Genomic DNA, 23,529 nt, shown 5'->3' on the forward strand with positions numbered 1-23,529 from the left:
ACAAAATGTGTCACCACGCCTGTGTATGTTCAATAAGAACATTTTCTCTCCTGACACACTTCAGAAACAAGGTTTCCCATCCCTCCCAGGAGCCTGTGTTCCTGTGGTTCTCCCTCCTCCCTCTCTCTAAAACTCAGAACCCGCAGAATCTCTCCCAGTGGCCAAGTGGAGGCAGAGGGGATTGGTAGCGTCTGAGGTCAGGGACGCGGGACGCGGCCCCCAGTGTCGAGGCGATTGCTCTAAGAACGTTCGGGATGCAGTCGTCCTCCGTCCCCCACGTCCCTACCAGGGCACCTCTGGAGTCTTGTAACCGCGGGGGATGGCCGCATCCCCTAATTCCATTTGTGATCTCTGCCTGCCAGCGTGACCTCCACCCCGGGTGCGCGGAGACCGAGCCCACAAAGCCTCCGGTGGCTGGGTGGAACCAGGAGCCACCGGGAAACTACGCGCACGCCCCGGGTCCGTGGAGCAGATGCCCACTCCGCCTCAGCACTGGCCGCAGGGGCGCCCCACACCACGCGCCAGGAGCGCGCCTGCGAGCTGAGGCCGCTGCTCCCAACTGTGGGAAGCCGCTGGGACGCGCGCCCGGCAGGGGTCCACACACAGAGCCGCGAGCGCGCGCACGTGCAGGCGGCGGGGTCTCTGCCCCGCGCGGCGCTCGGACCCGGACTCCAAGCTCGCTGGGACTCCAGTGGGCGAACGGAGGCCGAGGCTGTTGGCTGGTCGGGGCCGTGACACACCGGCCCCGGGTGAGGGGATAGCTCCCATCTGCCACAGCTGCTATTCTCGAGGCCTCGGGTCGAACCCATAGGACGGACAGCTTGGGCTTCTACTGCAAGCGGCGTCCGCACCGCCGGGTCTCATTCCCGCTTGCGCTGCGGTCTGGGAACACGATGGAGGGGAGAGGTGGCATCAGAAGCCCCAGAACGCAGAGGCTCGGGAGGGACGTCGGCTTGCCCCGCCCCCCTTCCCTCCACCACGCTTATTGGGCGTTAACTAAGTGCCAGGCGGAGGAGGACACTAGCAGCTTCCAGGATGGGGGTGGAGACTCACAAATAACAACAGTACAGCGTGGTGGGTGCCGCCCTAGGGGAAGCCTAGGTGTTCCCAAACCCGAGTGGGAAGGGGCAATCAGGGAAGGCTTCCTGGAGGAGGTGATCTTTGAGCACTGAAGTGTGAAGAGGAGTTCTCCAGGGAAAAATCGGTGGAGATAGATCAGTGCATTCCAGGAGAGGTGAATGTGTTTATGGCTGAGCAAGATGTGGTCTCCACATGAACTTAGCAAAGCAGGGTCATCAACAGCTAAAAGAGAGAGAGAGAAAAAAAGTGATATTCTGAAGACAGTTATCAAGGTAGTCAGTCATTATGAAACAGATCAGAACTTGGTTGGACTTCTTTACACTTATTTTCAGGTTTGGTACTGTTTTTAATGTTTTGATTACTCTCCGTGGTGGTGGGGAGATCAGGCCTCACAATCTTTCTGAGCCCGCTGGGGCAGTGGCGAGGTGGAGGCCTTCAGAGCCACTGAGGGTCGGGAGTGGGAGGATGCTTTCAGACTGACCATCAGTAAAGAGGGAGTGTGTTGGGGGCTGGAGAGAATAGCAGCAGCAAGTTTGGACCAAAAGGCAGCTGTCTTTTTCTGGACGGTTCTCCAGGCCAGCCCCAGCACCCACTGGAACCTCGATGTGGAGACTGAGTTTCTTGACCCCCAAGGTGGAGGCTGCCGGGAGTCTCTGGGCCGAGTCATGCCCTCTGCCAGCACTCGGGCTGTTCTCCTGTGACTTCCCACCCCTATTTCACCACACTGCCCCTTGCATCCCAACCCCTGCCACTCTGCCCCAACAGTCTCTCCTGCGAGGCCCAGTGGCCTCTACTCTCACTGACAACAGCATTTATCGAACCCTTATTGAGGAAAGGAACACGTTAACAGGCTCCTGACAGATCTTATATTAAAGATGGGGAACTTGGGCTCAGAAGAGTTAACCAGCTCAGCCCTAGGTAGTTAAGTGGTGGAGCTGGGATATGAACCCTTCACTGAGCTCGCTTGCCTTGTGGCTTTTAGGCCCTCCCTCCGGCCCAGGGCACAGTCTGGAAGCCCTAGACGTGCCTGTGCCCCACTGGCTAAGCCCCTATTCAGGGCCAAGAAACTCTGGCAGTGGGGCTGGCCTGGGGAAATTTACAGAGAAGGCAGGCTGCCCCTCCGGCCCCCCCCCCCCCCCCCCCGCCTTAGTGCTGCTCTTCCCTCCAACCCTCTGACACTCTCCTCCCCAAGGCAGTTCAGCTGCCCCTTTGGTCAGGGAAGTCACGCAAAAAAAAATCTGAGCTGGAGGTCCGTGGCTTCCCCATTCCTGGACACCACTACCCAGGACACCCAAGGAAAGTCGGCTCCTTCGCTCCCCCAACTCCAGAAAAAGTCGATGGACCCTGCACCCCTCTCGCCTTTACACCCCTCCACCTGAGGCAGTCACAGAAGTGGCTGCCTCACAGCAGGGAACCCTGGGAGATAACTGGACTAGGCTGTCCTCTGCTCAGAATCCCTGCTCTCTAGGCTCCCAGGGAGCCCACTTCTTCCAAAAATCAGGCGGCTGGGGACTTCCCTGCTGGTGCAGTGGTTACGAATCTGCCTGCCAATGCAGGGGACATGGGTTCGAGTCCTGGTCCGGCAAGATCCCACATGCCGCGGAGCAGCTAAGCCCGTGCGCCACAACTACTGAGCCTGCGCTCTAGAGTCCGCGAGCCACAACCATTGAAGCCCTCACGCGTAGAGCCCGTGCTCTGCGACAAGAGAAGGCACCGCAATGAGAAGCCCGCGCACCGCAATGAAGACCCAACGCAGCCAAAAATAAATAAATAAATAAATAAACAAAAATCAGGCGGCTGGAGTGATAGGGAGTTTAAGAAAACCTCATGAGACGCAGTTGCTGGGTGAGCCCCAGGGACACACCTCTCCCAACACCAAAGGCAGGCTTGGACTGGCCTTGTACCATTGTGATTGTCACCTCCACCTTCCCATCTCTAAAGGAGAGTTGATCCAGGATCTTGCTTCCTAGCTAACACATGGTCAGAAAGGTTTGAGACACAGCCTCATGCAGTGTTGGTGGTGAGCCTTACAGATCTCCCCAGCTTGGGCCGTGAGGGAAGGGTATCAGTATTTCCACCATAGCCACACTCACAGCCCCTGGGCTCCCCCTTCACACTCATGACAGGCTGAAAACAGGTTAACAAAGGAATTGTGGCTTAGCCAACTGAAAGCTGGAAGGACCAGACTCTCACTAGTGTTAGGCAGTGTATCAGGGGCCCACCTAGTTCTGTTAAAGCTTGGTGATATTATATCTTCCAAAGTAGGAAGTAAACCAGGCCAGTTGGAGGTTGCCTTGGCTCTAGACGACCACTGTCTCAGAGAGGCTTCTGGGGAACCAGGTGGCTTGACAACAGCCACTTTCACTTTGGGGGTGAAGGGCTAAGAGTAGGGGAAGGAGAGAAACCAAGTCAAAGAGAGACTCTCTTGGACTTTTAAAGCATGACTTTTGAGAGTTGCCACTCAGGATGCAGTCCTTGGACTAAATCTGATTCCCTTGTTAAAACAGGGCATAAAGTTTATTTACAAGTTATCTGTACAGTTTGAGTGACAGGTCAGGACTTCACAGAAACAAAGAAAAAAGCGTTTTTTTCAAAGGGAAGTTGCAGGCAGTAGACTTTCCCTGCACCTGCCAGAAGCAAGACAAACAGACCTATATACATCATGAGCTAGGCATATGGATATTGGCCTTTTTGCTTCTTGGAAGGAAGTGAAAAATGTAGAAAGCAGACTTAGGTGCTGCACCCTTCAACACTGAAAGCACACGTGGGGTCGGGGCGGAGCAGTGGACTGCTGCTGCGATTCCCCAGCACAAGAAATACCCTGAACCACCAAGAAGCCCAGCTGGTGGGGTAAAGCCAATGCCTGGACCAGATCTCAGGTCAGAGGCCCTGCCTCAGCTGAGACTGCAGACAAGTCCTCAGTCTTGACTCCAATCACCAAGTAGGCTACTCAGGTGACAAGTTAACATTCGGTCTTCTTTGGTTGGCTTTGCTCCCGGCTGTGTTTTGGTGTCTCAGAATGAAAGTTCCATTAGCTGCATGTGGGGAGGTAGTGGCAAAATGGCTACAGTGTGATGTAGTTTTAATAAAAATTTTATTACACAGCCATAATGTAACCGACACTTCTCCAAATCCAAATGATACTAAATACAGATCTACATGTTGGATCAGAATGACTCCAGCAAATTATATGGATTCTATAATTTCATGTCTTTTAAAACCAGAAAGAAAAAAAAGTCCAAGTTTGTCACTACAGGAGAGGTCCCAGCAGCTTCCAGGACTCTGCTGGAGTCCAGGCAATGTTTAACAGTCTGTGATTCCACATTTACACAATAGTCTACAAAGAGTTTCGGTCAATGGACTATTCAAGTATATATGATTTTAATGAGTCCATCACCACTCCTTTGCCCAACCAAACTGTGTCACAGCCACCACATAGCTGTGTTACAGTCATATTTATCAATTTTACAGACACAATTCTTTTTTAAAAACCATCGATTGCTGCTTTTTTCTTTTTCTTAAATAAAAAAAGTATAAACTAAGTTAAAGCAACACTGAGGCTCTACTAAACCCGGAAGAGTTACCAAGTTCAATTTTATGTTTAAAAACAACTTAACTCCATGATTTCCCATCATCCCACTTTCTTACAGAAAGTGGGGTGACGAAATACAAAGCAGGGCTTTGAGATGCCTCTCCCTCTTGTGGGAATCAGCAGCTCTCAGCTGTTCCTTTATCTTAGTTCTTGTTTTATATAGTCAGCTGTACTTTGTTCTGAAAAGATCTGTTAAATGCCACTTTTATTTACACTTGGAGCTTTACACCTGAGAATGATTATCAAGCAGTCAGCTTATCTCTTTGCAAACATTTCATAAAGACATACATACTTCTTTGCTGGCTTCACCCTAGCTGCACAAGAATATATATGCTTACCATATATATATGTATACACACACACAAAACTGCACATGCTTGTAACATTTGCAACCTAAATCTTTGTGTTCGTTCTCTCCACATTCATGTTGAATACTTTCTCTTAAAAAACAGAACAAAATATTATTCTTGCTGAAATGGCAAAACAGAATCACTAGGAAGAGACAAGTGCATGGGGTGGGGAATAGACACACTCTACATTCAGCCAGGAAGCTGTGGGCTGTACACATGGGCTGAGCGAGACACCTGCACTGCCCTCCCTGGTACCTGGCTGTGGGCTTCCCTCCCACCTGCCAGGACACAGCCGACAGGGTAGGGGGCCAAACTGGGGAGATTTCTCCAAGGTGGGGAGGTGATGGGGAAGAGGAGGTGGGGGAGGGGAAGTTACACAGCTACAGCAGTCAGGCCTGTTTAGTAAGAAGAATCACATTTAATGAGTTTCTTTCTTGCAGTTTCAGATGCTCAAGTACAGCTGAAAAAAATCTGAAACAGCTATAGACCCATGACAGACTGATACAAAGAGTACTGCATTTTTAAAAAATGATAAAAAAATCCACACACTTACAGACACATACACACATACACACTCTCTCTCAAATAGAACCCCCTCCCTCCCCACAAATGTACACTTTTTGGAAACTAAATTGATTTTGAAAACCCTTCTTCTGCAGAGATGGGAAGAAGAGAAAGATGAGGAGAGAGGAAGGAGGACTGCAGGTGCCCAGTCCCCACTCCCTCCACAGGGTCAGGTGCCAAATGTTCAATGGTTGGGTCCGAGGCAGTCCATAGAGGAGGCTGCCCAGTGCTGCTGCTATCACCGCCAGGGGCTCCAGCAAGAATCCCAGCTCCACGGTAACACTGAATGCGTGCAGAGTGGCCAATGAACTGTGCTGGTTTTTTTAAAAAAAAAAAGAAAAGGCAAACACAAATCTAAAGACATGGACAAAGCCCAAGAGAGCCCAGGTTCACACTGGGTGGGGCCTGGGGGGTTGGTGGGAGACGGTGCAGACAAGGGAAGTCTATACAGCACATGGTGTATATTACAGGTGACTGGCAGTTTGGAGTCTCTTCCCAGTTCTACTGCTGCTCCAGCCCAGTGAGGGCAAATCAAAGGAAAAGAGGAAAGGCGGGACACCGTGATGGGGCATGCAGGGTCAGAAGCAGCAGGCTGGGTGCGCTCAAATAAGCCCTCGTCGTTTTTTGTAGTCTTCCAAGTTCAGAGATCTCCTTGGAGCTCCATCCTTGGCTGGCGGAGCCTTGGAGGTGATGGCCAAAGCCTTTGACTCTATGGGAAAGAAGAGGCAGATCGACATCTGAGGTCCTTTGGTCTCGTGCTTCACTCCTTCAGGTAGCCTTCCTTACTGTCCCTGTTCCCTCTCAAAACAGACCTGCAGCCTGTCTTGCTCTGCTCTCCACAAATACTGGTAAGCAGACACCCCCATTTCTTCCCTAAAATCAGGCCTCCTTGCTGGCTGAGAGCCATGGAGCCACGTGGTCCTTGCTCATCACCAATCTGCACCTTCACCTACCTGAGCTGGGAACTTGTAAATCAATCTTCACGTCGAAATCATGTACTTTGAACAAGTCTTCTGAGAGGTCACTGGCTGACTTAGAATTCAAATCTTTATCCTTTCCCTGACCCTGCAATGTGAAGAGAAAAAGTAATTACAAAAGCATAAATGCAAGTGGACTTCAAGAAGCAGCAACCACTAAGGTAAAGGCTCCTGCTCAAGCTCATTAGATCTCCCTACTAAGGTCCTTTTCTGATTCCTTCTCTCAGAGGGAGGACAGAAGAGGGCACAAAGAGGTTTCTTTTCTGAGCCTAAAAGAGGAGAGGGAAGGGAAGGCTCATGTCTGTGGTGTGAGGGAGAAAGGGTGGGCTTAAGACAACAAGCCACCTTGGACCCAAGATTTTAGGAATTCCTGGAACGGTTTGGGCTCCTCAGGAAAAGGCAGGAAATGGCTTCTAAACGGGCAGTTTCTCTTGGTTTAACATTTTAGTTCTCAAAGAGCTTTCACTTTTACAACTGCCTCATCCTTACACGTCAACTACTCCTTCTAATTGTCCTATGAGTTAAATAAGCAGGGTATATAATACTACCCCCACTTTACATATGAGAAAATGTGGATTAGAGGGTTAGAGGTCAGTTGCCTAAAGCCGTAGTCAAGGCCTTCATTAAGTAGTGGTGTTGGGTTTAGAATTTAGGTCATCTGACCAGAATTCAGTAGTTGTTTATCACATTTGTAAATAATGAGGATGGAGAAAGGACTGCAAGTGGGAGGCCATGTTCCTCCAGGTGGGGACAATCAAACCCGACCCAGGAAGTGCCTGCTCTGGCGTCCGGGCCAGCGGCCGAGCTCCAGTAGTATACTTGCCTTGCTCATTTCCTTTGGAGCATCTGGTAACACTCCAGAACCGTATTTTGCATTCAGCTGGGCCAATATGGCAGCTTGAACAGCCGGGTCTCTGGACTGAGAGAGAATGCAAGTTATTTTAGAGATCGTTCAACACTCACACAGTCCTACCACCAGCTTCTGTCCCACCTACCACCACTAACATCACAGGCACCACAGTGGGCCCATCAGCAGATCAGTGGGGTTTTCCTCCAGGCTGCAAAAAGGGGCAATTAAAAGCTTTGAAGCCCAGCCCAGACGGGCCCTAGCTAGGCGCTTCAGCCTACACATTCCTCACCTCTGCTGCACTGGTAAACCTGCCCTGGCATAGGCGGTTAGTCCATAGGTTTCTACAAATCCATGCCAGGTTTTCACTACCTGTATGTCCTACAGTAAGATAAAAAAAGGAAGTATCCAGACCCAAGAGTTTGAGGCAAGCAAATCCCACTAAGACAACATTATTTTTAACTTCTTTATTAATCTCCTAATGGAATTCATTTTCTGTCCCCGAATCTAGGTCCTGACTAAAAACGTTCTCTTTAGGCACTCACATTAGAAACGATGGTAGGTTTACACTGTCGCCGGGTAAAAGGATCCATCTGTTGGTTTTTCATGTTGTGACTTTCAGCCTGAAACAGAGAGCATGTATTACAGAACTGTATCTCCTGCCCCCCGCCTCTCATTCATCATAAGCTTACATATAAATAACAGTCCGCAAGGGCCTGAAAAAAGTCAAAGGCTGTCTATCATCCTTTTCCCTTTAAGGACACCAGAGCAGATTACGGGGGCAACAACCAAAAGAAAAAGACTGGAAATTGATAAAAATGAATACGCATGGAGTAGAATCTAAAGATGGGGAGGGGTAAGACAGGGCAGAAGACTGCTGCTTTTTATTATAAATTAATAACTAATGTGGTTGTATGTGTGCCTACAGAGGAACTATGTGTGTGTTAAGTGTACACGTTACTTCAATAATTGAAAGAAAAACTCAAGCAAGATACAGAAAAGATTACATATTGTTTTATTAATTAAAATTATTTTCAATGATCCAGATAAAGTTGTCTTACTCACCACAAGGGCCTTCTCAGACTCCACAATGTTCCACTCCCGGTTCCGCTGGTTGATGTAACTGTGGGGTGAGTAAGAGGCATGAGTCAGTGTGCTGTGAAAGGAGGGAGGGGACCACTGAGTCCTCACCCTGGAGATAAGTGGAGCCACTGGAGCACAGTGCGTACAAGGCCACAGGCTCGCCTGATAATTGTGGACCAAGGATCTGTAACACACCTGATAGCAGATATGTTCTTGGTCCGCTGGCGGTCCAGGGCCTCTGCTCGTTCCTCCAGCTCGTTCAGCTGGTCTTGGATTTGTTTGGCCTTATCCTGATCCCCCAGGTCCTCGGCCATGGCCTGCACACAGAGAGACACGTGAGATTTTGGCTATGACTGGCTCTATATTAAGTGTCCCATTACTTCCAGCACAGGCAAGATACCTCACATGATGAACAAATGACAGGAGGCGTGAAAGAGTACTGAAAACAAACACCGTAGAACCCAGGCCCCACATGGCTAACTCAGCCTAACAAGGCTCACGCCACCCTGATGTGAAGAATGGAAAACCACCCACCGCAGCTGGGCTTGGCAATATCATTCGTCTGTTCAGACCCAGTGCTGATACTACCCTGGGGTCTATCTCATTACACATGAAACTAAAGTGACTAGAAAATGAGGAAAATGGAACAAGCAAGATCAGTTTCAATTTATAGACAGGAAAACAGCCAAAGGATGCTGCCCAGATGCCAAGATTGCTTACATTTGAGCCCAGCATTTTCTCCCAATCCTGCCACTACTAACTTGACAGATGGTGAACAAGTTTGATTTCCACATCTCCTTACAGGACAGGGAGAGAGGTTCAACCACAAGTCCTCACCTTTTCCTTTAGGAGCTGCGTTTTCTTCATAGCATAGTTGGGTGGAGCTTTCCTGAATCTTTCTTTCTCTTTTACAATCTGTACCAGAGAGGAGATACCAGAGTGAGGTATTTCTAAACTAGTTTCGTAGGCAGGATAGGTGAGCCCATTTTGGAGGTAAGCAGCTAGTTAAACGGGGGCTGCTCTTCCTATAGCAGTGCCATGCCCCACAGAGAGAGCAAGTTCATTCCAAGGGATACTATGCTGCTTCCGGGGTCACGGAGATTCTTCTGGGATAGTGGGAAGAAACATGCACCAATAAACAGCAGCAGCCCAAGGACCTTGTACTGTCAGGCTAGCCACTGTCCAAGAGAACAGAGATCAAAGAATTTTACCAAAATGTTTTGGAAAAAGAAAACTCTTGAAGGACCAAGCCTAGAAGAAGAATACAGATCCCTGAACCTTGAATACACTTCCTTAGTCTATGACTTCAAGTGAGAATGTATGGAGAAAATCCTGATGAACTATAAATAATAAGGTAGCGATATCAGTATTCCCTCTTCCTCATGCAACAGTAGCAGAGCCAAAAATGTCAAGATACAGGAAAGAAAAGAAAGGCATGATCTTCTCTAACACTGGTTCTTGATGAGCCTCCAGACTCTGGGGTACCAGGTTTCTTACCTCTTCAATGTCCTGGTCATTGAATTTATAATTAAGAGCTTCTTTAATAGATAATTCCTTCTTATTGATTTCATCCAGAGTGGGCAACTGCATGCCAGCAGAGAACATCTGGACCAAAACATGATAAAAGGTTATTTTGCAAAGAGGCTCTCTCAGTGTTTTCATCAACAACTGCTAGGGAGGTGCTGTCTCTCCACTTACCGCTTCTTTCCACTTCATGAATTCGCTTTCAGTGAACTCCTGGTTTGAGACAAACTCTAGGCGGAACACTCGCTGGTCACTGCCGTGCCTACACGAAAAAGAGCAGCTTCAGGAATGGGTATGTTGACTGCAGCGCCAGAAGAGCAACCCCACCAGACTGTACACCACCTGTCTCTGTGGGTTTCCATCCTAGCTACCCTTTAGAATCATCTAGGAATATTTGCAAAACTTCTAGTGCCAAAGCACCACTCTAGATCAACTGAATCAGAATCTCTGGGAGTAGGAACCAGGCACTGAAATTGCACACACAAAAAACCCCTCCCAGGTTGTTCTAACGGGCAGCAGGGATTAAGAATCAAAGTGAGCCCTGGAAACAAGTGGATTTGGCCAGTACTTCAAAAGTCCATTTACAATAAAATCCATCAGTCAACTGGCATCAAGAATATGAAATATTACATAGATATCTGAATGACAAGGAAGCTCTGTCCCTAGAAAGAAAGAACACTGCCGTTCTACTGACTCCTGTGCTGGCCACGTGAGTCAGTGCCATCCTCCCAGAGATAGTCACTCTCGGCACGTCATGGCTACTGCCCACCCCAACTGGCTCTTTTCAAACAGCCCAGGAGAAATGATGGGAATGGGAGAAGGGAACAGAGAGACCAGAGAGGCCAAATAAGGCCATGGCAGAGCCTTGTCTATGACCCACTATTTGCAGTCACCTGGCCAGCTACTTCTATTCCTTCCCATATAGGGCCTTTAGAATTTTCAGGCTCCAAGAGGATAGGGATTTGTGTGTGTATTTTGTTCTCGCTTCTATCCTGATGCCTAGAACTGTGGCATGTAGCCAGCATTCAGTCAATATCATGTTACCGAAGCAGAAACCAAGTCCAAAAAGGTAACCTGGCTTGTGAAAGATCAAGTTAGTTAGTGATGGAGCCAGGACCAGAAGCAAGCCTCCTGACCATGCTCACTGAGGAATGCCTAAAGGATTCTGGGAGGAGGGGGTCTCGCAATCTGACATTTTCCTTCTATGTGTCCCACCACTCCAAATCCCTGACTTCCCCCTATGAGAGAGATATATCCTACTTTCCCTATAGGCAAAGGCAGAATACAAGTTTCCCTCCAAGTCCCCTGCGGGGATAACACAAACAGTATTACTGTAACAAGAAACATCACACTGGGAGTGAATAACAGCCCCAACAGGCAGTGCCTGTGTGCAGCGGGAGCAGAAGCTGACACGGAAGCACCTCTCCTACCGTAGCTGTAGCCCTTTGTTTGTTCTGGTGCCACCAAGCTGGTAAACTTTGGCGGTTTCCACTACACCCGTGATCTCAGCAACCTAAGGGACGACAGAGACACCAATCACAACAGACTCCTTCAGAGCTCTCCACCCCACCCTCTGGCTCCATCTGCATGAGTGCAGATGAGTGACCCTGCACTGAGAGAAGCCCACAGCTGCCAGGTGTTCTGGGCACCTTTCTCGGGCTTAGAACTCAGACGGCCAGGCACCTGTGCCCAGAGTTCAGCAAGCCCCAGGCGAGGAGGCAGTGAGCCTGGTGGGGCATTGGAAGCTTCTCCTCCAACTTAATTCTACCTTACTAAGGGGTGCACCTGGATTTCAGAGGTTAGTTTTATCAATCAAGTGTGAAGACCATGAGGTCTGTTTCTGTTGCCAAGGTTTCTGGGACATGGCATGGCCCCTGGTCCTCACAGAAGGAGGTAAACACATGTTAAAACCAAACAACCCAGAACAAAACAAACGAAAACAACAAGAAAAAAAATCAAACAGCTATGTTCTAGTCATCTAGACCACAGAAGCAGAGCTGGAACTCACAAAATAATCTCTATTAGGTTGGAGGGGTTTTTTTTTAAAAAATAAATTATTTATTTATTTTTGGCTGCGTCAGGTCTTCGTTGCTGCACACAGTCTTTTCCTAGTTGCAGCGAGTGGGGGCTACTCTTCGTTGAGGTGCGAGGGCTTCTCACTGTGATGGCTTCTCTTTGTTGCGGAGCACGGGCTTCAGTAGTTGTGGTGGTGCACAGGCTTAGTTGCTCCGCAGCATGTGGGATCTTCCCGGCCTAGGGCTCGAACCTGTGTCCCCTCTATTGGCAGGCAGATTCTTTTTTAAAAAAAAGTAATTAATTAATTTTTGGCTGCATTGGGTCTTCGTTGCTGCGCATGGGCTTTTCTCTAGTTGCGGAGAGCAGGGGCTACTCTTCGTTGTGGTGTGCAGGCTTCTCACTGCGGTGGCTTCTCTTGTAGTGGAGCACGGGCTCTAGGCGCACGGGCTTCTGTAGTTGTGGCTTGCGGGCTCTAGAGTGCAAGCTCAGTAGTTGCAGCACACGGGCTTAGTTGCTCCATGGCATGCGGAATCTTCCCGGACCAGGGCTCGAACCCGCGTCCCCTGTGCTGGCAGGCGGATTCTTAACCACTGTGCCACCAGGGAAGTCCCTGTTTGTCATTTTTCAAACCTCAATATAACTCCCTGTTCCAGAAGTCACTTAGTATGTAACATGGAAATTTTTCATTTATTTTTCAAATGAACAAATCTTCCAGATTACATAACTCTTGAAAAATACTTCATAAGTGTCTGCCTTCTCACATCTACATGGAAGAAGGATAGAGAAAATTGTTCTAAATCTAGACCCTTGGGCTCCAAGTACTCCTCTTGGCAGCAAGCAGGTCACAAGTGATCTCTGGTTGGCTCAGACTGTCACTGTTCTAAGGGCATCTCAATTGGAGTCTATTTTCTCATCAAATGGGAAAAGTGACAGATTTGTTCAGTAGTTCCTACTTCTAGCTAAGAATCATTATATTTAAAACATGGACAATTGTCCAAGGAAAGAAACACTAACCCGGTAAACTGGTTTGCTGTTGTGGTTTCCAATGCCAATCCGTACAAAACATCCTGTGACGGTTTTAGCAAAGAAGGGCATGTGACACCAACGTTCCAGCTTATGCCGTGATAATCGAACCCGATTCAATTCCTCCGGTAAGGAGACCGGTTGTGATTTTGGAGGGATCTCTTCTTTCCTGTGAGGAACAAAGGACACTGGGAAAAATGTGCATCATAAAAACAGATCAAGGTAAATAAATAATATCAACTTCTTAAAACTTAACCGAAGTATGTGTGATTTCACACAGTAGGAGAAATAAATGAAGCAACAGGAAAGTGGGAATAGAATCCTATTCCTAACCAGCAGTGTGAACTGTCTCAAATGAGGCTGCCATCCCAGATAACCTACCAGACTAGGAAAACTAATGGAAGCTCCTGGCCAATCTGAGGGTGACATGAAGGCAGCTCCTACCCGCCTGGCCCTGATGAAATGTTCAGGGGTACAGGCTAAGAGCCAACGGCAGAAGTATATGTTTGGGCTGATGTGCTGGGGAACCCAGCTTGGCAATTCAGGGTACGGAACCAAACCAAAGTTCGTCACCTGAACAGGGGAAATTTGGAAGCTACACTAAGCCTTTCCCCGAAGAACCCACCTATCCTGACTACTAGACCAAAATGTACACAGCTTACTCCTCTTCTTCATCAGATGACGATGTTCGGGACGAGCGGTCTGACTTTTCACTGGACTTGTCATCTTCCTCCTCCTCCTCATCATCAGAGTACACCTCACTGGTTTTTAATGGCTGTTTCTTGGCGAGGAGCTCAGCTTAAAAAAAGAGGAAATGTTTACCTAGATTCTCTCAATAAGAAGCTGAAACATCTTTCATCCCTGAAAAAGAACTGGAACATGGAAAAGGACTCAATAGACAGCTCCATCCTCTCTGGCCTGGTTTGTGATTACTTGTGTTAACAAGTGCGTTAACCAGAAGGTTTAAGTCGCACCAAATGTCAAGCCGCAGTAGACAGAAAAAAGGGCTGGAAGACTGTCACTAAGTGGGCAAAAAGGGTCACCAACTCTACTGACAGTTGTCTTTTATTTCTCTCAAGGCACTTGAAGATTGGCAGGAAAATTGGGGAAAAACTTAAGATGTCTTCAGAGAGTCTTTAAGGAAAAACTTACTTTGAGTTTACAGTACTATTTGTAATAGCAGGAGACTGAAAACAACCCAAATGTCTACAAAGGGGAGTGGCTGAATCACCTCTAGCATATCCACCCAATGAACTACGCTGCAGCTGTAAAAAAGGAAAGAGCCGAGCCTTACACTGCATCCTGAGTCAGAAAATGTTTTAAATGAACACATAAATATTTTTAGGATAGGCTTTATATGGTCACTGTATCAACTACTCAATTTTGTTACTGTAGACAGAAAGTAGTCACAATTATGAAAAAATGGGCATCACTGTATTCCAATAAAATTATTTACAAAAACAGGTAGTCTACTAACCATTGCTCAACATAAAAACTACAGCGTTATCTTTAGAATATATGGTTAAGTGAAAAAAGCAAGGTAGAGAGAAGTGTGTATAATGCACTAACAATCTAAGATGGAAGGTGAATCTGTGTCCTTTTGTTTAAAAAATAAAAAGGAAGGATATAAAAAAAATTTTTTTAAGTGGTCGTCTACTATGGGAGGAAGGCAAGGGGTGAAAGAGAAGGCTATAGATGCTAAATTTCTCTAAATATACCTTGCTTAGTAGATTTGACTTTGGAACCTTGCATCGTGTATAATCACAGAACAGAACAACAAGTCATCTCTACAGATCACAAGCAAAATAAAACAAAGTACTCATTTGATGGCACAACCACACAAAAAACAACTATAACAAGTGTTTTGTGTTGGTTTTTTTTTTGACTGTGGGGCTTGCAAGATCTCATTCCCCTGGTCAGGGAAGAAATAAAAGCAAAAATAAACACATGGGACCTAATCAGACTTATAACCTTTTGCACAGCCAAGGAAACCATAAATAAAATGAAAAGACAACCTACAGACTGGGAGAAAATATTTGTTACTATTTTTTAGGTGTAGTAATGGTACTGTAGTTATGTTTAAAATAGGAGTCCTTATCTTTTAGAGACACATATTGAAATATTTATGGTTGAAATATGATGATGCTGGGATTTACTTCAAAATAACCCAAAGGAAGAGGGCAGTGCAGATTTAATAAGATTGGCCATGAGTTGACTGCTGAAGTTGGAGGATGGGTTCATGGAGTTTCATTATACTGTTCTCTGTATGTGTTTGGAACTGCCTATACTAGAGAGCTAAAAAGGGGGAAAAATTAAAATTGGCATCAGGAAGTTAAATCATATGATCAAAGACACAAAGTAGCCATCACATTTTCCCCACTTACCTGTTCTGTTCTTCCGTTTTTCTCGCTCTGCTTTTAGCTCCTCCATGGCTTGAGATTTCTTATCTAGTTTCTCATCCCGTTTGGAACGTCGTTCCTTGTTATGGGATGTTACCTGGGAAGGGAAAAATATGTAGGATGGCTCTTTTTACCAACAGCTGATGATAACATTCTTTATACCTAAAAATTATTCAGTTCTCCAATGTGAATCTATATTGGCTGCAGAAATTGAAATTTGCTTAAGAGGAGAGAGCATCCTCTTGTGGACAAAGAGGATAGAGGAGTAAAGTCAGTCCCTGTCTTACCTGCCTAATAAACAGAAAGCCTAAGAAGTATAAGAATAAACACTTCCTGGAAGGACTCCCTAGATCACAGCTAATATATGTTAATACTGTCAACAAAGCTTTTTGTGATAAATGCAGAGATGACTAATTTTCCCAGCTACATTTATTACCAAGTCCAGGATGACATACACCTGAGTAAACATCATAACCAATTCAGCTACCCGGGACAGGAAGTTTACAAACTTTCCCTTAAGGAGTGCTCACACACCAATGAGCTGCTTTTTACATGCAGACCTGAGTAGAATTCCCATGGAGTTAAACAGCACAGCTAATGGTGAAATGATATGTCCAGAGATTAATGAAACCTATAAGATGAAGACAGTACATAAATAGTCTTGCACTAACTGACCTAGGCTGACTAATATAAACCCATCTTTTATATAAACACACATACACACTCAAAATGGAGGTTTTATTCTTTGGATAACGAGGACTATTGAATCTCCTACCTGAGATTCTTGAATCTGTGTCAGTTTCTTCTTTTCCTGCTCCTCTTCTTGCTTTTTCTTTTTTTCTTTCTTTTCTTTCTTTTTGGCTGTTTTCAGTTTTTTCCTGATTTCAAATCTGTTTAAAATATATTTGTTTGGTTTTTAAGTGGCAATGAAATATCTGTAGACTGATTTCTATTAGATAGGAGAAAGGAAGTAAGTGCTGGGGAGGAGCTAATAAATGTTTTGGTTTCCTGTAAGAAACTCCAATGTATCTTATAAGTACATTAGAAATATTGAATATAAATACACCAAAAGTACTTGAAAGCATTAAGGTGGAATAGACTTAAAATGAGAGAATACTGAGGATACTGTTGTATCCTGTTGGTAACGCACTGCTCTTCCTCAACTTCACATAATGGAAGAAAATAGTTGATTCTTGGATCAGCTCCAATGGTGTCCCATTAGAAACATAATGAAGCCACAGAAAGCCACTGTCACATTTTTAAGGTGGTCAAGACACAGGCTGTATGTTAAAAACACCACTCTCCATCTTTCTTCATTAGGAAAAATGCCTCCCTCAGCTCCACCCCAGCAAACATGTGAATAAATATGCTATTCTCTTAAACAAATGCAATCTAGGCTCTCTCCCTGTAACAAAAAGCAGGCTTTTATGAAACAAAACTACTTTTTTGTGTGTGAATTTAAGGAACTTTATGGAAGGAATAAAGGAATATAATAAATATTAAACTCTTTTCATAACATTCTAAAATAACCCCAATTATGAAAGTTTTTACTTAGTTCTTAATAGGGTCAATATACAAAAATTAACTGTATTTCTATATACTTGCAATGAATAATCCAAAAACGAAACAAAGAAAACAATTCCATTTACAGTAGCATCCAAAAGAATACAATATTTAGTAATAAATTTAACAAAACAAGTGCTAGTCTTTTACACCCAAAACTAAAGGATTGTTGAAAGAAATTAAATAATACCTAAGTAAGTAGAAAGATATCACATTCATGGATTAAAAGACTTAATATTAGATGGCAATACTTCCAAATTTGATAAACAGATTCAACACAATTCCTATAAAAATCCCAGCTGCTTCTTTTGCTGTTGCAGAAATTGATAAGCTGATACTAAAATTCCTATGGGAATGCAGAGGGCCCCACATAGCCAAAACAATTTTGAAGAAGAACAAAGGTTCCCAACACTTCACACTTCCCAAGTTAAAAATTGACTACATAGCTACAGTAATCAAAACAGTATGGTATTGGCATAACCATAAACATAATGATCAATGGAACAGAATACAGTCAACAAATAAATCCATATATCCATGAACAACTGATTTTCAACAATGGTGCCAAGACTGGGGAAAGAACAGTCTCTTCAACAAGTGGTACTGGGACAACTGGATAGCTATATGCCAAAGAATAAAGTTGGACTCTTACCTCACACCATATACAAAAAATGATCTCAAAATGGATCAATGAGGGGGAGAGGGATAAATTAGGAGGTTGGGATTAACATATACACACTATTATACATAAAATAGATAATCAACAAGGGCCTACTGTATAGTACAAGGAACTCTACTCAATACTCTGTAACAACCTGTATGGGAAAAGAATATGAAAAAGAATAGATATATGTACATGTATAACTGAACCACTTTGCTGTACACTTGAAACTAACACAACATTGTAAATCAACTGTACTCCAATACAAAATTTTAAAAAATGGATCAATGATCTAAACATAAGACCTACAACTATAAAACTCTTACAAGAAAACATACGGGTAAATACTCATGAATGTGGATTTGGCAAGATTCTTAGATACCAAAAGCTGCAGCAAGAAAATAAAAAATTTATTGTGCATAAAAATTTTTAAATTTTGTGCATTAAACAATACTTGACAGTGAAATTTACAACCTACAGAATGGGAGAAAATATTTGCAAATCATGTTATCTGATAAGGGTCTAGTAACCAGAATATATAAAGAACTCTTATAACTCAACAACAAAAAGACAAATAACCCAATTAAAAAATGGGCAAAGCACTTGAACAGACATTTCTCCAACAAGGATTTGAAAAGATTCTAAACATCATTAGTCAACAGGAAAATGCAAATCAAAACCACAATAAGACACTTCACATTCTCCAGGATAGCTATTATCAAAAAAAGAAAAAATAACAAGTGTTGGCAAGGATGTGGACAAACTGGAACTCTTATACATTGCTGGTGGGAATGTAAAATGGTACAGCTGCTATGGAAAACAGTTTGGTGGTTTCTCAAAAAGTTAAACATAAAATTACCATATGACTCAGCAATTCCACTCCTATGTATATACCCAAAAGAATTGAAAATAGATACTGAAATATTTGTACATGAATGTTCATAGCAGCACTATTCACAACAGCAAAGATATCAAAACAGATTAATAGATAAACAAAATGTGGTTTATACACATAATGGAATATTTATTATTCAGCCATAAAAAGGAATGAAGTACTGATACATGCTACATGAATGAACTTCAAATATATGTTAAGTGAAAGAAACCAGGCACAAAAGACTACATATTTATGATTCCATTTATATAAAATGCCCAGAAATAGGCAAATCTATAGAGACAGAAAGTAAGTTAGTGGCTTCCTAAGGCTAGGAGGCAGTAGAGGGAACTGAGTACCAATAAGTACAGGGTTTTTTTCTGGGGTGATGATAATGTTCTGAAATTAATTGTGGTGATGGCTACACAACTTTATGAATATATAAAAAACCACTGAACCACTTTCAACCACTTTCAATGGATAGATTCTATGGTGTGTAAACTACATCTCAATAAAGTTATTTTTAAGTTAATACCTGAGGTGCTGAGAAAACTGGACAGCTACATGTAAAAGAATGAAATTAGAACATTTTCTAACACCATATCCAAAAATAAACTCAAAATGGATTAAAGACCTAAATGTAAGACCAGAAACCATAAACCTCTTAGAGGAAAACACAGGCAGAATACTCTTTGGCATAAATCGCAGCAGTATTTTTTTTGGATGTCTCCTAAAGCAAAGGAAATAAAAGTAAAAATAAACAAATGGGACCTAATTAAACTTAAAAGCTTTTGCATAGCAAAGGAAACCATCAACAAAACAAAAAGACAACCTACTGAATGGGAGAAAATATTTGCAAATGATATGACCGATACACGGTTAATATCAAAAAATATATATATATATATATATATATAAACAGCTCATACAACCCAACATCAAAAAAACAAACAACCTGATTAAAAAATGGGCAGAAGACCTGAATAGACATTTTTCCAAAGAGGAAATGCAGATGGCCCACAGGCACATGAAAAGATGCTCAACATTGCTAATCATCAGGGAAATGCAAGTCAAAACCACAATGAGATATTACCTCACACCTGTCAGAATGGCCATCATCAAAAAGAACACAAATAACAAATGTTGGTGAGGATGTGGAGAAAATTAACTGGCGCAGCCACTGTGGAAAAGAGTACAGAGGTTTCTCTAAAAACAGAGACTTCCCTGGTGGTCCAGTGGTAAAGAATCCGCCTTACAATGCAGGGAACGCAGGTTCAATTCCTGGTCAGGGAACTAAGATCCTACATGCCGCGGGGCAACTAAGCCTGCACGCCACAACTACTGAGCCTGCACGCCTCAACTAGACCCCATGTGCCGCAAACTACAGAGCCCACATGCCCTGGAGCCTGCACGCCACAACTAGAGAGGAGTCCGCGCGCCACAATGAAAGATCCAGCGTGCCTCAACTAAGACCCGATGCAGCCAAAAATAAATAAAATAAAATAAATCATAATTAAAAAAACTAAGAATAGGGACTTCCCTGGTGGTCCAGTGGGTACGACTCTGAGCTCCCAATGCAGGGGGCCTGGGTTCAATTCCTGGTCAGCGAACTAGATCCCACATGCATGCCACAACTAGGAGTTCGCATGCCGCAACTAAACCCCGCATGCTGCAACTAAGGCCCGGTGCAGCCTAAATAAATAAATAAATAATAAATATTTGCAAATGAAGCAACTGACAAAGGATTAATTTCCAAAATTTACAACCAGCTCATGCAGCTCAATATCAAAAAAATAAACAACTCAATCTAAAAATGGGCAGAAGACCTAAATAGACATTTCTCCAAAGAAGATACACAGATTGCCAACAGACACATGAAAGAATGCTCAACATCATTAACCATTAGAGAAATGCAAATCAAAACTACAATGAGATATCATCTCACACCAGTCAGAATGGCCATGATCAAAAAATCTACAAACAATAAATGCTGGAGAGGATGTGGAGAAAAGGGAACCCTCTTGCAGTCTTGGTGGGAATGTAAATTGATACAGCCACTATGGAGAACAGTATGGAGGTTCCTTAAAAAACTAAAAATAGAACTACCATACGACCCAGCAATCCTACTACTGGGCTTATACCCTGAGAAAACCGTAATTCAAAAAGAGTCATGTACCAAAATGTTCGTTGCAGCTCTATTTACAATAGCCAGGACATGAAAGCAACCTAAGTGTCCATCAACAGATGAATGGATAAAGAAGATGTGGCACACATATACAATGGAATATTACTCAGCCATAAAAAGGAACGAAACTGGGTTATTTGTAGTGAGGTGCATGGACCTAGAGACTGTCATACAGAGTGAAGTAAGTCAGAAAGAGAAAAACAAATACCGTATGCTAACACATATATATGGAATCTAAAAAAAAAAAAAAATGGTCATGAAGAACCTAGGGGCAAGACGGGAATAAAGATGCAGACCTACTAGAGAATGGACTTGAGGATACGGGGAGGGGGAACGGGAAGCTGGGACGAAGTGAGAGAGTGGCATGGACATATATACACTACCAAACGTAAAATAGATAGCTAGTGGGAAACAGCCGCATAGCACAGGGAGATCAGCTCAGTGCTTTATGACCACCTAGAGGGGTGGGATAGGGAGGGTGGGAGGGAGGGAGATGCAAGAAGGAAGAGATATGGGGACATATGTATATGTATAACTGATTCAATTTGTTACAAAGCAGAAACTAACACACCATTGTAAAGCAATTATACTCCAATAAAGATGTTAAAAAAAAAAAGAAACCAAAAAAAAATAATACTAAATAAATATTCTTTAAAATATTAAAAAAAAAAAAGAAAAACCTAAAAATAGAACTACCATGTGACCCAGCAATTCCACTCCTGGGTATATACCTGAAAAACACAAAAATGCTAATTCGAAAAGATACATACACCGCCATGTTCATAGCAGTATTATTTACAATTGCCAAAATATGGAATGAATGGATAAAGAAGATGTGGTGTATATACATACAATAGAATACTACTCAGTCATAAAAAAGAATGAAACTTTGCCATTTACAACAACATGGATGAACTCGGAGGAAACTATGCTAAGTGAAATAAGTCAGACACAGAAAGACAAATACTGTATGCTATCACTTATATGTGAAATCTAAAAAATACAACAAACTAGTGAATATAACAAAAAAGAAACAGATTCATAGATATAGAGAGCAAACGAGTGCTTACCAGTGGGGAGAGGGAAGCAGGGAGGGGCAATATATTGTATGACACAGGGAATATAGTTAATATTTTATAATAACTATAAGTGGAGTATAACCTTTAAAAACTGTGAATCACTAAATTATGCATCTGTAACTTATATAATATTGTACATCAACTATACTTCAATTTTAAAAAAGTTAACAGCTTATATTTACATTATGTTCTTATATGTATTATCTTACTGAGGACTTACAACAATCCCCAACGAGGAAGCTGAGGCAGGAGGAGGGTAAGTGACTAATTCAGATAACCTAGCCAGTGAGTCTGACTCGAGCCTAGATTTTCTTTCTTCTTCTTTTTTTTTTTTTTTTTTTAATATTTATTTATTTGGCTGCATTGGGTCTCAGTTGCAGCACACGCAATCTTCGTTGTAGCATGTGGGATGTTTCCTTGTGGTGCACGGGCTCCAGAGCACACGGGCTCAGTAGCTGTTGCAGCGGGCTCTATAGCTGCAGGTGCAGGCTCTAGAGCGTGCAGGCTTAGTTGCCCTGTGGCACGTGGGATCTTAGTTCCCTGACCAGGGATCGAACCCGCATCCCCTGCATTGGAAGGCAGATCCTTAACCGCTGGACCACCAGGGAAGTCCCGAGCCTAGACTTTCTGATGGAAAATGTCAGTGCTCTTTGCACAACCAAGCTACCTTTATGCTGCCTGCACTTACCTTTAAAAAAAAAAAAAATTTAAATAAAAAAAGAGGAAGCTCTAGAATAGGTGAAGAATCTAACAACCAAAAATGATACCTCACTACTGGTGTTGCTGGCTATAAAACAGGATGCTGATGGTGTTTACATTAAAAAGATGTAGAAAGTTTCTGAGTTACCATATTGTACTGCCTTGTAGCTAAACAAATGAACTACAAAAACCTCCATTTTCTGTGAATGGCTCTGAACTGTCTTAATTATCATCACTGTAAACATTCTTCCAATCACTAAAAAAGTCACTGAATCAGTCAGTCAACTGCCTCATTCATATAAGGTGAAAAATAAAAAACCCAAGTTTGAGATCAGCCACCCACTACTCTCGAGCTACTTTGTGATTTTATCATAGGGCCCTATTGCCCTTATATGAGAACCTCTTGTTATGCTCTCCACAATTCAGAAATACAAATTTCAGAAGTCATTCTTAACCATCTGGCAACTGTGGTCGTTTCTTAAGTCCTGTTTGTTCCAATACAGGTAACCGTGGAAGCATTCACACTCAAAACAAATGTCTATTACTTGCTGCTGACTGAAAGCCAAACATTCTTGTCTAGGATAACTCACCAGACTTAATACGGTCTCCAGAAGGGACAGACAGGCTCCCAGACGAAATGGGACTAACTGCTGCCAAGGAAAATGCTTCTGTTTCTTTCGCAATATTAGGTAGGTAGGGAAGGATCCAAATTGTGAGGACTATTTTATCTCCTGAGACAAAGTCAAGTTTATTTTCACCTTGAAATTCTGTTAGGAGATGAGGAAAAACTTCTGCCATTTAAATATGGCAAAAGTAATCCGAAATACTGAAGCAGCTTTGTATATCAAAAAGCAATTTAACATTTGAGTTTAAAAAAAAATACAAAAAGCATGCTGGGAGGATAGTCAGATTCCTAACTCATAAATAATGAGGAGAAATTTCAAGTCTTGAATCCTGTGAAGACAGGGCTCCAAATGTGAACTCTGGGAAATTACTTTATTATTTTATTTTAT

General features: G+C 43.5%; 1 protein-coding gene across 1 annotated transcript in view; it reads right to left on the reverse strand.

The window, feature by feature from the left end:
* Positions 1-4,157: 4,157 nt before the first annotated feature.
* The window catches only part of RTF1 (RTF1 homolog, Paf1/RNA polymerase II complex component), a 45,655-nt gene continuing 26,283 nt past the window's right edge, over positions 4,158-23,529 (reverse strand). The window contains exons 5-18 of the mRNA XM_036843780.1: positions 16,231-16,345; positions 15,441-15,552; positions 13,719-13,854; positions 13,048-13,225; positions 11,448-11,530; positions 10,192-10,279; positions 9,991-10,098; positions 9,331-9,408; positions 8,689-8,810; positions 8,476-8,533; positions 7,956-8,033; positions 7,387-7,482; positions 6,540-6,651; positions 4,158-6,295 (exon numbers count right to left, since the gene is read on the reverse strand). Of these exons, the coding sequence (XP_036699675.1) occupies positions 6,189-6,295; positions 6,540-6,651; positions 7,387-7,482; positions 7,956-8,033; positions 8,476-8,533; positions 8,689-8,810; positions 9,331-9,408; positions 9,991-10,098; positions 10,192-10,279; positions 11,448-11,530; positions 13,048-13,225; positions 13,719-13,854; positions 15,441-15,552; positions 16,231-16,345 (1,471 nt within the window). The 3' untranslated portion in view covers positions 4,158-6,188. The remainder of the gene's footprint in view (positions 6,296-6,539; positions 6,652-7,386; positions 7,483-7,955; positions 8,034-8,475; positions 8,534-8,688; positions 8,811-9,330; positions 9,409-9,990; positions 10,099-10,191; positions 10,280-11,447; positions 11,531-13,047; positions 13,226-13,718; positions 13,855-15,440; positions 15,553-16,230; positions 16,346-23,529) is intronic.

The sequence above is a fragment of the Balaenoptera musculus genome, chromosome 2, assembly GCF_009873245.2.
Source record: "Balaenoptera musculus isolate JJ_BM4_2016_0621 chromosome 2, mBalMus1.pri.v3, whole genome shotgun sequence".
Classification (NCBI taxonomy): domain Eukaryota; kingdom Metazoa; phylum Chordata; class Mammalia; order Artiodactyla; family Balaenopteridae; genus Balaenoptera; species Balaenoptera musculus.